Raw genomic sequence first — 16,331 nt, 5'->3', positions numbered from 1 at the left:
CCGGACCAGCCTCTGCTAAACAGATCTGCGTTAAATGGAGGGAGGGCTCTTATATGTCTTGTCTCAAAGGGTTTTGCACCTCAGCTTCATTGTCGGGCTCGTCCCCGTGTGCAGACGAGCAGGACCCCGGGTTCACAGGCCAGGACGCAAGAGCAAAGGGGGGCGGGGGGGGAACGGAGCGTCTCAGCTCCCAGCATCATAGGGCCCCGCGTTCAGGTGGGTCAAGCGGGCGATCCTCACTCCCATCTTCTCTTCAAGTAACCCCCTCAGGGAGAAGTCCGGGCAACTGTAAACAACATGGCCCCTCCCCTCTTCTAGGGTTCAAGCGGAGTTCGCAGGGTGCCAGAGTTTTATGATAAGCATGAGGTCAACACTCACGTCTTGGCTAGTGATATAGTCAGATGACCAGCAAACAAATGAGACAGTTTGTTCCTCCGTATTCCCTCAACCTCCAAGAACCGGTGGGGGGGGTACACTGGCGAGCCGAGGAATGCCTCGGGGGGGGTGGAGGTCACAGGGGTACCCGGGTCGGGGGGGGGGGGGGGTTCAACAACAGAATAATAAAGTCAGCACTTTAAATGGAATCTGTAGCGGCGTTGGACCTTTGGGACTCAGGTGATCCGGCGGTTGGTGGCGCCCGGAGACGACTCCTGTTTCGTTGAGAGCGGATGGGTCTGTCAGACCTGGTAGCAGTTGAGCCCTGGCGACCTCCGGCTGGTTGGATCCTCAGAAGCCAGTTAGGTACTGAGATAGGTTCTGTACCCAGGAATATGAAGAGAATCAGGTAAGTCAGCTGGCTTCCAGAGGGTAAAGGAAGACTGTTGAGCGAAAAGTGACCGCCAGGGGTATCCCCAGCGGTACGTGTACCCCTGTCTCCTCGCGATTTCCAGGATGGGTTTCAGCGAAGCTCGTCTCTGCAGTGTTGCTCTAGATAGGTTTGGGAGGATCTGTATCTGTGAAGGCACGTGATCCCTGTGCCGAATACGCGTAGGGGAGGGGTAGGACGGAGCTGTCAGCACGGAGGAGTAGAGGAAGCACACCACACCGCACGCCATAGGAGCAGTTGTTTGTATACTACACTCTGGATAGGTTGGTGCACTCACGCACCTGTATATTGTGAGTACCCTCCTGATGGGAATTTTAAATTTAGTTTTAATAAATTCTTGGCTATATCACACTATGGAGATTTTTCTTTCTTGTATGTGGAACTATTGATGTCATCTGAGAGGGTTGGAGTTTACATCAGCATACCCTGAATGAGCCCAGGAGTGGCTCCAATGCATGTTTAGACACTGTTTAATTACCGTGTCACACGCCTAGAGGTGAGCGCAAGCACGATTGGGGGGTCACAGGAGAGCACTGAAGCATGCTTTATTGTGGACACTATTCAGGAGGGAGCATGTTGGACACTAACTTTTATGGACACTATATATTTGCACTTTAAGTTTAGCCATCTATGAGTTGATTTTTATTTTGATGTGGACACTTGATCGTTACACAACCAGCACTTGGTATTCATAGTTATATGTATATATTGTTTTCCTTTTTGCATGTTGCACTTTTGAGCATATTTTCACAAAAGGATTGCATTCAACATTGTTTACTATACGTATTTGTTTTGCACTGGCATTTTTAGGTTTTACAATATTGTTGTTCTTTATTCAGCACATTTTTTATATATTTTTTATTTTTAGTTTTTAGCGCAGACACAATTATTTATATATATTTTTGGCATACACACGAAATGAAACGTGATTAGTGTTTGCAGCTTGTCTATAATTGGTATACATTCCAGAGGCATTAATCCATCTGTGGCTCGCAAGATTTTTTCATAATTTGTCAGGATCTGTATCTGTGCCCCGTCAAAGTCAAGCTCTCCCATGTCCCAGGCCTTGCGCAGTATAACTTCTTTCTGCGCATAGCGATGCAGTCTACATAATACATCACGCGGCCTGGAGGGGTCGGTAGGTTTGGGGCCTAATGTACGGTGCACTCGATCAATTTCCAGTGATGGTGGTGGTGTCTCCAAAATCCTATGGAAGATAGCCGTCACTGTCACTTGTAAGTCCTCCAGCCCTGTGACTTCTGGGATGCCTCGCAGCCGCAAATTATTGCAGCGGCTGCGATCCTCCATTTCCTCCAGGTGCAACTGCATCTCTTGTGTCTCCCTGGTGTGGGTGTCATTCGCTCGTTCGAGTGCCTGTATACGAGACTCCAGTGCTGCAACCGCCGTCTCACCGGAGGCCACCCGGTCAGTCACTGTGTGAAGATCCGTGCGTATCTCCTGTATGTCCCTGTTGTGAGCTTCTTCAATGCGCTGGATCAGCGTTTCAATATCTGCTCTCGTGGGTAGGGCCTGAAGCATGGCCCTTAGGTCCGCATCTAGCCGGCTTTGAGTGTGGGTGGAATCCTCCATGTTCTCACGGAAAATGTCCGGTGTTCCCGCAAAAGGATCTGGCAGCTGTGCCGCAGCAGGGGTCCGTGCCGTCTGGGGGTCATGCGGTGCGGTCACAATGGCGCCTGTTGTAGGCCGCTGAGAGTCTCTCAAAAAACGGCGGATGGTGGGCTGGGAAGTTTGGTGTCTGGCCGTTGAACGTGTCCCGTAACGTGTAGGGGTGTTCATGCCGTGCTCACATAAATGGAAAGGTGGCTGGTAAAGGTCGGGTCAAACCGGGAGCTCCTTCAGAACACGTCTCTACTCGGCCATCGCTAAGCCACGCCGAGGTGCTCTTTAAATGTAAGAACTTAGTCTTGCTGGTAGTTAGAATCTTTAATATTTGCAAATAAAATGAAGGTTTCCTATTTAGAATAATAAGCTGTCAGGTTAGTAAAACGGCGATATCAGAACTGATTCAATCATACAGTTTGTAGTGTACATAGATTTGCAAAACAATAGGATAAAGTGCATGTTATGTCAGCTTGCAGAGCTTGAATTCATTGAATGAGTTTACCAAAAATATAAATATTGCTGAATATACAACCTCATGCTACATAACTAAGCTCCATTTCATGCTGAATAAACTAAATTGCTAATGTATCTTAAATAGAAAACTATCTTTTAGATGGATTCTTACTTTCTAAAGCATTTTATTAAAATAAATTTAATAAAAATCAAAAGAATCGGTTTTTTTTTTTTTTTTTTATTAGAAAAATCATTGATTTACATCCACCCTGCCTGTCACGGCCCATGCTATCACAAGGGATGTTGTTCATCCCTTGTGGTGGCAATTAAGTTAGTACAAAAACATATATATCTTTGTAAAAAAAAAAAATGTAAAGTGCCCCCGTCCCACCATGCTTAAGTGCAAGTGCACCCACATGCATATGTAAACGGCGATCGAACCACACATGTGAGGTATTGTCGCGAATTGTCAGAGCGAAAGCAATAATTCTATCATCAGACCTCCTGTGCAACTCTAAACTGGTAACCTGTAATTAAAGCGTCGCCTATGTAGAATTTTAAGCACCGTAGTTTGCCATTCCACAGGCATACGCAAATTTAACCACTTACCGACCGCCGCACGACGATGTACGTCCAAACTTTGAACGGGGATATCGTTGTTATGGCAGCAGGTAGCTGCCATAACCCTGTTATCCCCGTTTTCATGCGGCGGCCGGCTTTCAGATAAAAGTGGTCCTTGCAGCGGATTCGCCGCGAGATCACTTTTATCTGTGGCGGGAGGGGTCCCTCCCGCCGCTTACTGGAGCCGTCGGTAGCGGCGGAGGCGATCGCATCTGTCTCCGTCCTGTGTCTGGACACGAGTGAGGCTAAGATGGCGCCCACTCGTCTCCACAACACTGCTGGGCGGAAGCGACGTCAAAACGTCACTTCCGCCCACGCCTCTTAAAGGCACATTTTTACAAATGTCATTTTTTTAAATGACTTTTTTTTTTTTTTTTAATTGCATTTTAGTGTAAATATGAGATCTGAGGTCTTTTTGACCCCAGATCTCATATGTAAGAGGTCCTGTCATGCTTTTTTCTATTACAAGGGATGTTTACATCCCTTGTAATAGAAATAAAAGTGACACCATTTTTTTTTTTTTTAAACAGTGTAAAAATAAATAAAATATTGTAAAATAAATAATAAAAATTAAAAAAAAAAAATGTTTTAAACACTCTCCCCCCCCCCCCCTCCCGACGAGCTCGTGCGCAGAAGCGAACGCATACGCGAGTAGCGCCCGCATATGAAAACGGTGGTCAAACAACACGTGAGGTATTGCCGCGACCAGTAGAGCGAGAGCAATAATTCTAGCCCTAGACCTCCTCTGTACCGCAAAATATGCAACCTGTAGAATTTTTTAAATTTCGCCAATGGAGATTTTTGAGGGTAAGAGTTTGACGCCATTCCACGAGCGGACGCAATTTTAAAGCGTGACATGTTTGGTATCAATTTACTTGGCGTAACATTATATTTCACAATATAAAAAAAATTTGAGCTAACTTTACTGTTTTATTTTTTTTATTCAAAAAAGTGAATTTTTTCAAAAAAAAAGTGCGATTTTAAGACCACTGCGCAAATACGGTGCAAAAAAAAGTATTTTAACGACCGCCATTTTATTCTCTAGGGTGTTAGAAGAAAAACCATATATAATGTTCGGGGGTTCTAAGTAATTTTCTAGCAAAAAAACCTGTTTTAAACATGTAAACACCTAAAATCCAAAATGAGGCTGGTCCTTAAGTGGTTAAAGCGTGACATGTTGGATATCTATTTACTCGGCGTAACATTATCTTTCACATTATACAGTGTTTTTTTTTTTTTTTTTTTTATATTCATGAAAGTGTTTGTTGTTTTTTTTTTTTCCCCAAAACCAATTGCGTTTGAAAAAACGCTGCGCAAATTCTGTGCAACATAAATTACAAACCCACCATTTTTTTCTATAGGGTCTTTGCTAAATTAAAATATATAATGTTTGGGGGTTCTAAGTAATTTTTGTAGCAAAAAAAAGTAGATTTTTTACATGTACGGTAGGAGCAAAGTTTCAGAAATGGCCCGGATGGCAAGTGGGTTAAATCCCTAAATGTACTTTTCGGATTTGTTCTTCGTTATATTCCTTTCTCTATCCCACATTGCTTTTTGTAATGTTTCTACCATAAAACCTCTCAGATAACCGTTCAGCTCAGTGTTGTTTCCTTGACCCAGTCTTCTATTAATTTCCAGAAATGCTCTAAAACTCCCACACCCAAGAAGATCAAGAGGAAAATCCAAAATGGGGACACAGAAGAACTTGATTTTGAGCAAGCAACCGAACTGAACGGCTTGGTGAACGAAGATTTAAATAACAATGATCAGGTACTTGTTTAATCCTATGTATCTCAGGTATTGTAAATATTGTAAGCCTTCAGCTAAATTTCGTACATTTCTCCACATGACAGAAGACACCGAAACTGAAGAAGAAAAAGAAGAAGCTTGCGGAAAATGAGAGTTCTTTTGAAGCAGCTGAGCAGTGTAGTGAGGAGCTGGACAACTCGGACGCTCCAACACCAAAGAAAGTAAAAAAGAAAAAACAAAAAAAGGATCTGGAAGAGCCTGAAACACAGCAAGAAGCAGCTGAACCTGAGACCAATGGAGAACAAGTAATAAATGCTTCTTCTATGCATCCATTAGTATGTTTTCTTGTCTGATAGCATCTACAGCATAATACCAGATGTTCTGAGCTGTGTGTCCTCTCTGAGAGTGACATTTCCAATTTAATGCTGAACTCCAGGCATATGTAAGGAAAACATCAAATAATGCCATTCTTAAACCTTTAATGTGTTACATGCAAACATTTTTCAGTAGCTAAATTTGACTTGGTTTCACGTTTTACACCTCCGTACAGCAGAGCTCAGACATGGAGAGGAAAGAGAACCAGTTGGGCATGCTGGAGTGTACTTGTGCTGACCAAGAGCATAACAGGTGGAGAGAGCAAATAAATGAGATTATCATTCTTCTGCTTCTCCTTCACTGTCCAGTAACAGTTGGGGGCAAGTAGATGCTAGCTGTGCTTCTATAAGGATAAGTTCAATGTTTGAAAATGCCCTTATCCTCTCTTTTAAGTACAGCAAAGTCAGATTCTCAGCCTGTCTGTGCTGTCTCTCAGGGCTCTGCAAATATCTCAACTTGATAGAATACAAATCTTTTGACAGGTAAAATAACTATAGGATATATAGATATGGACAAGGGGCATTCAGCAGAGGGGAAGAGCCAGGAGCTCTGATTGGGGACCAGACAAGAAGCTAATCGGGGCTGCTCTGTGCAAAACCATTGTACAGAGCAGATAAGTATAACATGTTTTTTTTTTTTTTCTTTTAGTGTCCCTTTTAAAGTGATACTAAAGTGTTGTGTATATTTTTATATAAAAAAATGTTCTACTTACCTGCTCTGTGAAATGATTTTGCACAGAGCAGCCTGGATCCTCTGCTTCTCGGGTCCCTCTTCAGTGGTCCTGGCCCCTCCCTCCTGCCAAGTACCCCCACTGCAAGCAGCTTGCTATGGGGGCACCCAAGCCGAGTTGCATGACCATTCAGACATGGAGCTGCGGCCCGGCCTTGTCCCCTCTCTCTCTCTCTTGGCTAACTGACTTTGATCGACAGCAGCGGGAGCCCATGGCACCACTGCTGTGTCCCAGCCAATCAGGACGGAGAGTCCCGGACGCCTGAGGCACTCGTGTACATCACTGGACACAAAGGGGGCTCAGGTAAGCATTAGGGGGGCTGCCACACACAGGTTTTTTTTTTGTTTTTTTTGTATCTTGATGCATTATTCCAGTTTGAATGAAGTGCATTTTTATACTTTATAAATATTGCTTATCACATACCACATAAGGGAGGAAGCATTTTACATGCAATTCAGTTATGTGACATAGCAAGTAGTATGCGTGGAGTTTTAAATAGTTTAAGTGTGTACATGTTCATGGAAGTTCCTGTACCTGTCAGACTAAGACTGTTGCCCTCCTTTACCCGTTTCCAGATATTAGTGAAGAGTGTAACGTTTGCTACATAGGCAAACCTGGAAATGGGCTTTTTTCCTGATGATGAACAGGCAAACTGTTGTACCGTAAATCTTAAATAAAACCTTCTCACTAGATTTTCTGAGGCTACAAATGCCTTATACACTCTGGTTACTAAGGAATAACATTAGTGGTTATTTGTGTTTTAGCTTTGTTTTCCTAACATAATGAACATATAAAAACAGAAAAACACACAATGTGGGGAGATTTACTAAAACTGTTAAACACAGAATCTGGTGCAGCTGTGCATAGTAATCAGTCGGCTTCTAACTTCAGCTTGTTCAGTTAAACTTTGATAATAAGGCCTCATGCACACTGGATGTTTTTACATCGGCTGTTTTTGGCTTCAGTTGTTTTTTTTTTTTTTTTCTGCGGTCTGTAAACTCCCCAGCATGTTATCCTATGTGTCCATGCACACACAGGCTTTTATCAGCGTTTTCTGTCTGGAAAAGAAAGACAGAACTAGTGGGTCTTAAGAGGAGTTTTTCAGCTGTAAAAACGCTCTAACTCGGATAAAAGCTGAAAAACGTGGCTTTTCTGCGTTAATTGGTGTTTTTGAGCAATAAGCTTTTCTGGGAGTATAGTTTTGCTAAATAAAAATGCTGAAAAACACTGCTGCAAAACTCATTCTACAGCTAACGCTACTGGTGTTTTTATAACAACTAGTGTGCATGAGGCCTAAAACCTGCAAGCCGATTGGTTACTATGCACTGCTGCACCAGTTTGCGTAAATGTCATCTAATGTCTGCCGCCTTAGCTAGGGATTGTTTGCAGGTTTGTCACTGAGAAGAGTATAATTTTGTATAATTCAGTGCTTTTTTTTTTTTTCTGTATTAGAGTGGCAAAAAAACAAAAAAAAAGAAAAGTTCAAAGAAAGTAAAGGAAAATGTTGACAGTGAAGACAGTGGCGTTCCTGTAGCTAAGAAAAGAAAGATTGAGCCTGAAATAAATGGGCTGAATGAGGAACCTCAAACAGAGGAAGAGGTATGTGAAATATTTCACAAAACATTGAAGAGTATAGTTTATACCATGTAGTAGAACTAAAAATTAATGCAAGCTTGTGTTTTTTGTTTTTTTTTATCTTGCAGGAAATTAACTTGGAGAAAATTGAGGGTGACTTTTCTAAATTTCCAATTTCCCAAGAAACTATTGCAAACTTACAAGGTAAAATGTTTAATTTGTGATTTCGACTTCTAAACACCCATTCACTCTTCTGACATGACAGTGCAGTGCATATAGTCTATCCTGATGTCCAGCCACCATCTAAGTTCTGTGACCAACAAGAATATATTTTCATCCAAGCCATTCTGGCTCAAGAATTAGGATTCACACCTTTTGCATTTTTACATTTTGCGCTTTCTGTTGAGATTGTAACCTCACCGCTATTCCTCCCCACCTCAGTCAGAACATTTTGCATTCCTTGAGAAAATTGCAGCCCTGTCTCTGAAAGGCAGCAGTGCTGAGCAAGTGACCCCCTATGCAGAATTCAGCTGCTCAGCATAGCACCTGGAAGACCGCATCATCACTGTAGTAGTTCAGGCTACTACATTGCTTTACAGCTTCCACAGAAGATGATTGGGTATCACGTTTGCATATGCTGACATACTGGCTCAATGTAAGTATGCAAAATATATCATCTCTGGAGCTCACCTTTGGCTGGTAACTTGTAATGTGAATAATAAAGAGGCTGCTATTGTCCATTCTCATGAAAATATTGTTTGCCTAAGTTTTATCTTGATCCACATTCTTTAATACATTTGAGCTGATTTACTAAAGGACTTGAGAATCTTCACACACTTGTGTAAATATTCAATCCAGTTATCCAAACATGTGCAAGTGTAATAAGGTAAACAGGAATTTGCTTTTTAGATGACATTTTCATTTTATCTGACTTGACAATGACATGACTTTTTAACATGACAATTTTATCATGTGAAGGTATTCAACACCTTTTGGAGACTTGGCCTCTTTGAGTCACTGCCCAGAACATTGCGCAGAACAGTAAAGTAAAAGTACAGCTCCCTATATCTGCACTTTTTCTTAGGGCAGGGATTCAGAAGTACCGAATCTTAAGGGTCAAAGACAACCTGGCAACTAGCCCCCTTTTTTTAAATTTTTTTGAGTGATCAGCAATGTTAAACTAATGTTTCTCTCCATAGCGGTTTTCTTTTAAATGAAAATTGCCGCTTTTTATGTGCTCAACTACCAATATTGTGAGACTTTTAGAAACCTTTTTATGGATCTCCTAATTTTTTCTCTATAGAAATACCAATTTAATGTTCATATCCCCTGCAGGATGACAGCCAAGCCCAGCAAAGAGGATACGCCTGTCTGCCCAGTACTCCAACCCCTCCCCCCACCTTCTTTTCTCTGTGGCTTTCTGACTTGAGTTCAGTCTGTTTGATAACACTGTGAGCTGATCCATTTAATCAGTGTTATTTTAGCTCATGACCTAGAGCTGTACGATTAATCGTTAAAGAATCGAGATTGAAATTCTACAGCCCTCCGCCCACCCCACCCCCTGCGATCTTAAAACAGCATTTTCCCGATTTCAGTGTAGAGAGATCTCTGCTGACAGCTGTCCAAAAAAAAAAAACAGGCAGTCTGCCAAGTTTATCGCAACATGGTGTAGGGCTGTAGGTGGAGATGCAATGTTTCTCTTTAAGGCCCCTTTCACACTGTCAGACCGTTCAGGTCCGCCTGTCAGTTTTGTTGGCGGACCTGAATGAGCGCTCCATGTTAGCCTATGGAGCGACACATGTCAGCGGTGACATGTCCGCTGACATCTGACCCAGTCCGATCCGCTAAAATCAGACGGATGGCCCTACGTTCGCATTCGTCCCTGGCGGGTCGGATCAGGTGAGATCTGATGAAAACGGACATGCTGTCTGTTTTCATCCGATCTCTCCATAGCAACCAGCGGTGCTCGACATGCCCCTCCCCGCTCAGTGAGCAGAGAGGGACCTGTCATCCACCGGCTCGGCGGAGATCAACGGAGAGATTTCCCGCTGAGCTGGCAGACAGAGGCGGACTCCGTGGCAGCGGATCTGCCTTGTGGGAATGAAGCCTAACACTTTCTTAAACTTCGGTCTGTAAATTAGGTCAGTTTAACCACTTCAAGACAAAAACCCTTTTCTGCCACTTGATGCTTACAAGTTAAATTCAGTATTTTTTTGCTAGAAATGTACATATAGTATATATTTCTATTTTTTTTTTTTTTTTTTTTTTTTTTTTTTTTAGCAGAGACCCTAGAGAACAAAATGGCAGTTGCTGCAATATTTTATGTCGCACTGTATTTGCGCAGCAGGCTTTCAAATGCAATTTTTGGGGAAAAAAATACACTTTACTGAATCAATAAAAAAAAAGGTAAAGTTAGCCCAATATTTTAATAAAAATTGAAAAAAATAAAGCATACCCGCTCCTCTTCTTGGGTCTGCTCTAAGAAAAACTATTGCACAGAGCTGGTAAGTATGACATGTATGTTATTTTAAAGAGAAAAAAAGATTGAGCCTTTTGCTAACCCTTTAATCCTCCAGATGGCCAGAGGAACAACTATCACAGCCTTGATGTTTTGTTATCTCAGGGCCAACATTCTTACTTTGTTATTGGGCTCAATCTTCCTATAATAAAAGTAAAAATCCTGATGTTTGGGGTGATTTAGTAAGTTTCTTAATTTTAATATGTTTTGTTTTTTTTTTTTTGTTTCTAGCCAAAGGAGTCGCTTACCTGTTCCCCATACAAACGAAAACCTTCCACACTGCCTACAGTGGGAAAGATGTTGTTGTTCAGGCTCGTACTGGCACTGGAAAAACCTTCTCATTTGCCATTCCTTTAATTGAGAAGCTAATCCAAGATAAAGCGCCACTGGCACAAGGACGCCCACCAAGGGTATGAAATTATTTATTTTCATAGTAATAGAGTGAGAAATGTTTGCCCTGTTACCATGTTATTAAAAGGACAAATCCTCATTATTGGGGTTTTGATGGGAAGTTTTTATATATTCTCACTATTTTGGACCTGTTTAGAGAATTGCACTAAAAAGATATTACTTGGATATAGTCTAATTGGGGCATATTGTAGGAAAATGTATTCCGCTTGGCTACTATTGTGTCCTCAACCTCAACACTTTCACCCAGTTCTCCTCTGAATCATTCAGATGTTCATTAGCAAACTTCAGACGGGCTTGTACATGTTCTTTCTTGAATAGGGAGACCTTGCAGGAACTGCAAAATTTCAGTCCTTCACAGCGTAGTGTGTTGCCAATTGTTTTATTGGAGATTATGGTCCCAGCTGCCTTGAGATCAGTGACAAGATTCTCCTGTTTAGTTCTGGGCTGATTCCTCACCGTTCTCTTGATCATTAAAACTCCATGAGGTGAGATCTTGCATGGAACCCCAGACTGAGGGAGGTTGACAGTAACCCATTCCAGCCTTGTGTAGGTCTACAATCTTGTCTCTGACATCCTTGGACAGCTCTTTGGTCTTGGCCATGGTGGAGAGATTGGAATCTGATTGCTTCTGTGGACAAGTGTCTTTTATACAGGTAAAAAGCTGAGGTTAGGAGCACTCCCTTTAAGAGAGTGCTTCTAATCTCAGCTCATTACCTATATAGAACACACCTGGGAGACAGAAATATTGCTGATAGGGAATGAAATACTTATTTCACTCATTAACTCATTGCATTTTTCTGTTTTTTTTTTTTTTGTTCTGTCTCTCTCTGTAAAAGTAAACCTACCATTAAATTTAGACTGATTTCTTTGTCAGCGGGCAAACATACAAATTCAGCAGGGGATCAAATACTTTTTTCCCTCACTGTATTTGTGTTGGTATGTACACTGAAATGTTTTTTCACATCCTTAGGTGCTGATCCTAACTCCTACTAGAGAGCTGGCAATTCAGATTATGAATGAAATTCGCAGCATATCTAAAAAGCTAAAGACCTGTTGCTTCTATGGTGGAAGTCCCTATCAGCAGCAAGGTGAGTACTTTATTTGACATTTCAACATGCCTAGCCCTGAAATGTGAGAGTGCCACCAGTGACTGTAGCTGTGCTTATCATATCCATCCGTTCCCACCCGCTTATTGAATTAATTCCTTGCAAATGGTTTTATGTAGATAACATGAGCAGACCATTCTTTTCAAAAACATTCTTCCCTCAAAATGTTTGAGCATGCTTTAGGCTCATTTTACACCTGGAAAATCTTGTGTAGACTTCCAAATACCCGCCACTGGCTACCGACATCTTGGATGTAATGTCAGCAGACACAGAGCTGTCACTCAAGTGACACTTTATAGCATCTCTTTTTCACTGCTTCCCAGACAACTATGTAAATGGTTATGAAGCTAGGAGCTGGGCCAGCGCAAACTGTATTTAGGGAACTAACGTTTGCAAGTCAATGAAAAAACTTTTACGGAAAGGAAAAAAACATTTGAATTCTTTCTTTTTTTTTTTTTTCCTCTGTAAGGCTCCGTTCACATCATCGTGTCTGGCAATGTGCAAAATAAGTGCATTGTGCTTGCAATGCCTTTAATTGTTAGAGGCACCCCAGATGTGTGAAGTAGATGAGTGTTATGCCACGTGTGACAAACACGGCAAAAAGCTGCAATAAGATACTTTCTCGAGCATAGGGCAGCTCATTGAAATGGGTTGCCCATTGCGTGTCACACAGAAAATGCGCAAAAAAAAAAAAAATGCTTTAAATCACTAGTTGTTATTGGGCCTTAGCTGCATTTTCTTGAGCTGGAGACTGGGTCTGATTAAGTCTTTATATACTGTAAAAGGTCCACTGGCAGTTAATACAACTTGCCAACCTTTTATTATAGGTTCACTTTAAGCAGCTGTCAGCATGATCATTATAACAATGTATAATAAAGTAACACACTATTTTATGACAATAGTGTTGTTTTTTTTTTTTTTTTTTTTTTTTTATTAAATAGCCACACTATATAGAACATTATAGTAAGTACTGGTTTGTATATTACTAATGTACTTCTCTTCTTTGTCTGTCATCAGTATTTGCTATAAGAACTGGACTTGACATACTTGTTGGGACACCTGGTCGTATACGGGACCTTGTCCAGAATTATAAATTGAACCTCACTGCACTGAAACATGTGGTGCTAGACGAGGTGGATATGATGTTAGAAATGGGGTTTGCTGAACAGGTGGAAGAAATTTTATCTGTCCGTTATACATCTGGTAAGTGTTAAACAGATTATTGATGTAAAGACTTTTCTGGTAAGCTTACTTGCCTGTTATTTTACAATTTCATTAACCATGTACCTGTGTCCAGATGGGCAGGAGGACCAAACCTAAATGACTGGATTCTTCAACGTTAAAACATTAATGCAACTCGAAACCCTTTGGCTTATTTACCCAACTTCACCTTTCTGAGAGCATAGTTTTACATGTATGAAATTCTGTAATTGAATATCTGGGCCATTCAGCTAAACTCAGTACTCATGCTGTGATGGAAAATGCATGTTGAAATGCAGAAATATAGATCGATCCATCCAGAGACCTTAATCAAATGAAATTGTAACTTTTCCTGGAAATGTTGAGCCTGGCTCTGCCCCCTTTTCTTTGGTCATTGCCAGTAGGAAGGTGGGAGGGATGGGATGAATCTTGTGAAAGTCAATATTGTCATATATAGCGGTGAAAAAAATGATTCTATCCCCTGCAGATTTTATAAGTTTACTCACAAAGAAATGAAGGGTCTATAATTGTTGTCATAAGTATATTTTAACCAGTTCCGGACCAGCCGCCACAGTTATATTGCGGCAGGTTGGCCTGGCTGTGCTAAGCGTCGTAGCTATACGTTGCACGTGCGGCCGCCTAGGGGGCGCTCGCCCCCCTCGCTGGCCCCGATGATCAGATTGGATCCAGAACCAATCAATCCCCAGGCCCAGGCCAATGGTATCTGGCCTGTACCCGGTGATCACTCCTGGCGAATTAGATCCTTCCCCTGCACGTGTAACCCCTCCGTGTCCACGAATACAACCTTTAATATGGGAGGGGTGGACCTCAACGACCAGTTGTTGGCGCCGTACCTAATTGCCCCTAAGGCCCGACGTTGGTACATAAAAGTATCTGTATACTTATTTGAATTGGCTTTGCTGAATGCTTTTGTGCTATACAAAGCTTCAGGACAGACTGGATCCTTCCTCAAATTCCAGGAAGAGATCATCACAGCCCTTCTGTTTCCAGACGGTGCTATGGCCCAACTTCCCAATCCAAATGCAGTGAGCCGGCTGCATGAGAGGCATTTTCCGTATGTCCTCTCTGGTACCCATACCGAAAGAACCCCCCCCCCCAAGAAGATGTCGTGTCTGCAGAAAATGCGTATTTAGGCGTGACACCCACTTTTATTGTCCTTCCTGTCCTGACTAACCTGGTCTACCACACACTAATGGAGTATTAGCGTAGGGTACAGCACTACACAGTCCTAGGGCACACTAACACAGGGTCTTGAAAGATGTGATGGCATCACATTTTGAGACCCCCTAATCTTCAACATTCAGTTTACAGTTTTTATAAAAGTGAAAAAAGTGGGATAAAAAAACACACAAAAAAATAAATAAAATAAAAGCCAAAAATAGTTGTGGTTTCATTTTCTCTCGCTCTCTCTCTCGTTAGCTCGCCCTCTCTCTCTCTCGTTAGCTCGCCCTCTCTCTCTCTCGTTAGCTCGCCCTCTCTCTCTCTCGTTAGCTCGCCCTCTCTCTCTCGTTAGCTCGCCCTCTCTCTCTCGTTAGCTCGCCCTCTCTCTCTCTCGTTAGCTCGCCCTCTCTCTCTCTCGTTAGCTCGCCCTCTCTCTCTCTCGTTAGCTCGCCCTCTCTCTCTCTCGTTAGCTCGCCCTCTCTCTCTCTCGTTAGCTCGCCCTCTCTCTCTCTCGTTAGCTCGCTCTCTCTCTCTCTCGTTAGCTCGCCCTCTCTCTCTCTCGTTAGCTCGCCCTCTCTCTCTCTCGTTAGCTCGCCCTCTCTCTCTCTCGTTAGCTCGCCCTCTCTCTCGTTAGCTCGCCCTCTCTCCCTCTCTCTCTCTCGTTAGCTCGCCCTCTCTCTCTCTCTCTCGTTAGCTTGCCCTCTCTCTCTCTCTCTCGTTAGCTCGCCCTCTCTCTCTCTCTCTCGTTAGCTCGCCCTCTCTCTCTCTCTCGTTAGCTCGCCCTCTCTCTCTCTCTCGTTAGCTCGCCCTCTCTCTCTCTCTCGTTAGCTCGCCCTCTCTCTCTCTCTCGTTAGCTCGCCCTCTCTCTCTCTCTCGTTAGCTCGCCCTCTCTCTCTCTCTCTCTCTCTCTCGTTAGCTCGCCCTCTCTCCCTCTCTCTCTCTCTCGTTAGCTCGCCCTCTCTCTCTCTCTCGTTAGCTCGCCCTCTCTCTCTCTCTCTCGTTAGCTCGCCCTCTCTCTCTCTCTCTCGTTAGCTCGCCCTCTCTCTCTCTCTCTCGTTAGCTCGCCCTCTCTCTCTCTCTCTCGTTAGCTCGCCCTCTCTCTCTCTCTCTCGTTAGCTCGCCCTCTCTCTCTCTCTCTCGTTAGCTCGACCCCTCTCTCTCTCTCTCGTTAGCTCGACCCCTCTCTCTCTCTCTCTCGTTAGCTCGACCCCTCTCTCTCTCTCTCTCGTTAGCTCGACCCCTCTCTCTCTCTCTCTCGTTAGCTCGACCCCTCTCTCTCTCTCTCTCGTTAGCTCGACCCCTCTCTCTCTCTCTCTCGTTAGCTCTCTCTCTCTCTCTCTCTCTCGTTAGCTCTCTCTCTCTCTCTCTCTCTCGTTAGCTCTCTCTCTCTCTCTCTCTCTCTCTCGTTAGCTCGACCTCTCTCTCTCTCTCTCTCTCGTTAGCTCATCCGCTCTCTCGTTAGCTCGACCGCTCTCTCGTTAGCTCGACCGCTCTCTCGTTAGCTCGACCGCTCTCTCGTTAGCTCGACCGCTCTCTCTCGTTAGCTCGACCGCTCTCTCTCGTTAGCTCGCCCCCTCTCTCTCTCTCTCTCTCTCGTTAGCGCGACCCCTCTCTCTCTCGTTAGCGCGACCCCTCTCTCTCTCTCTCTCTCTCGTTAGCGCGACCCCTCTCTCTCTCGTTAGCGCGACCCCTCTCTCTCTCGTTAGCGCGACCCCTCTCTCTCTCGTTAGCGCGACCCCTCTCTCTCTCGTTAGCGCGACCCCTCTCTCTCTCGTTAGCGCGACCCCTCTCTCTCTCGTTAGCGCGACCCCTCTCTCTCTCGTTAGCGCGACCCCTCTCTCTCTCGTTAGCGCGACCCCTCTCTCTCTCGTTAGCGCGACCCCTCTCTCTCTCGTTAGCGCGACCCCTCTCTCTCTCTCGTTAGCGCGACCCCTCTCTCTCTCTCGTTAGCGCGACCCCTCT

General features: G+C 43.6%; 1 protein-coding gene across 1 annotated transcript in view; it reads left to right on the top strand.

The window, feature by feature from the left end:
- Positions 1–16,331, top strand: part of LOC141106077 (nucleolar RNA helicase 2-B-like) — a 50,680-nt gene that overhangs the window by 13,595 nt on the left and 20,754 nt on the right. The window contains exons 2-8 of the mRNA XM_073596473.1: positions 5,162–5,293; positions 5,377–5,577; positions 7,830–7,976; positions 8,081–8,156; positions 10,702–10,880; positions 11,852–11,969; positions 13,005–13,190. Of these exons, the coding sequence (XP_073452574.1) occupies positions 5,162–5,293; positions 5,377–5,577; positions 7,830–7,976; positions 8,081–8,156; positions 10,702–10,880; positions 11,852–11,969; positions 13,005–13,190 (1,039 nt within the window). The remainder of the gene's footprint in view (positions 1–5,161; positions 5,294–5,376; positions 5,578–7,829; positions 7,977–8,080; positions 8,157–10,701; positions 10,881–11,851; positions 11,970–13,004; positions 13,191–16,331) is intronic.

Source organism: Aquarana catesbeiana, linkage group LG08 (assembly GCF_042186555.1).
Source record: "Aquarana catesbeiana isolate 2022-GZ linkage group LG08, ASM4218655v1, whole genome shotgun sequence".
Classification (NCBI taxonomy): domain Eukaryota; kingdom Metazoa; phylum Chordata; class Amphibia; order Anura; family Ranidae; genus Aquarana; species Aquarana catesbeiana.
Note: the sequence above shows the minus strand (reverse complement) of the source record. Positions and strands in the feature narration are given on the sequence as shown.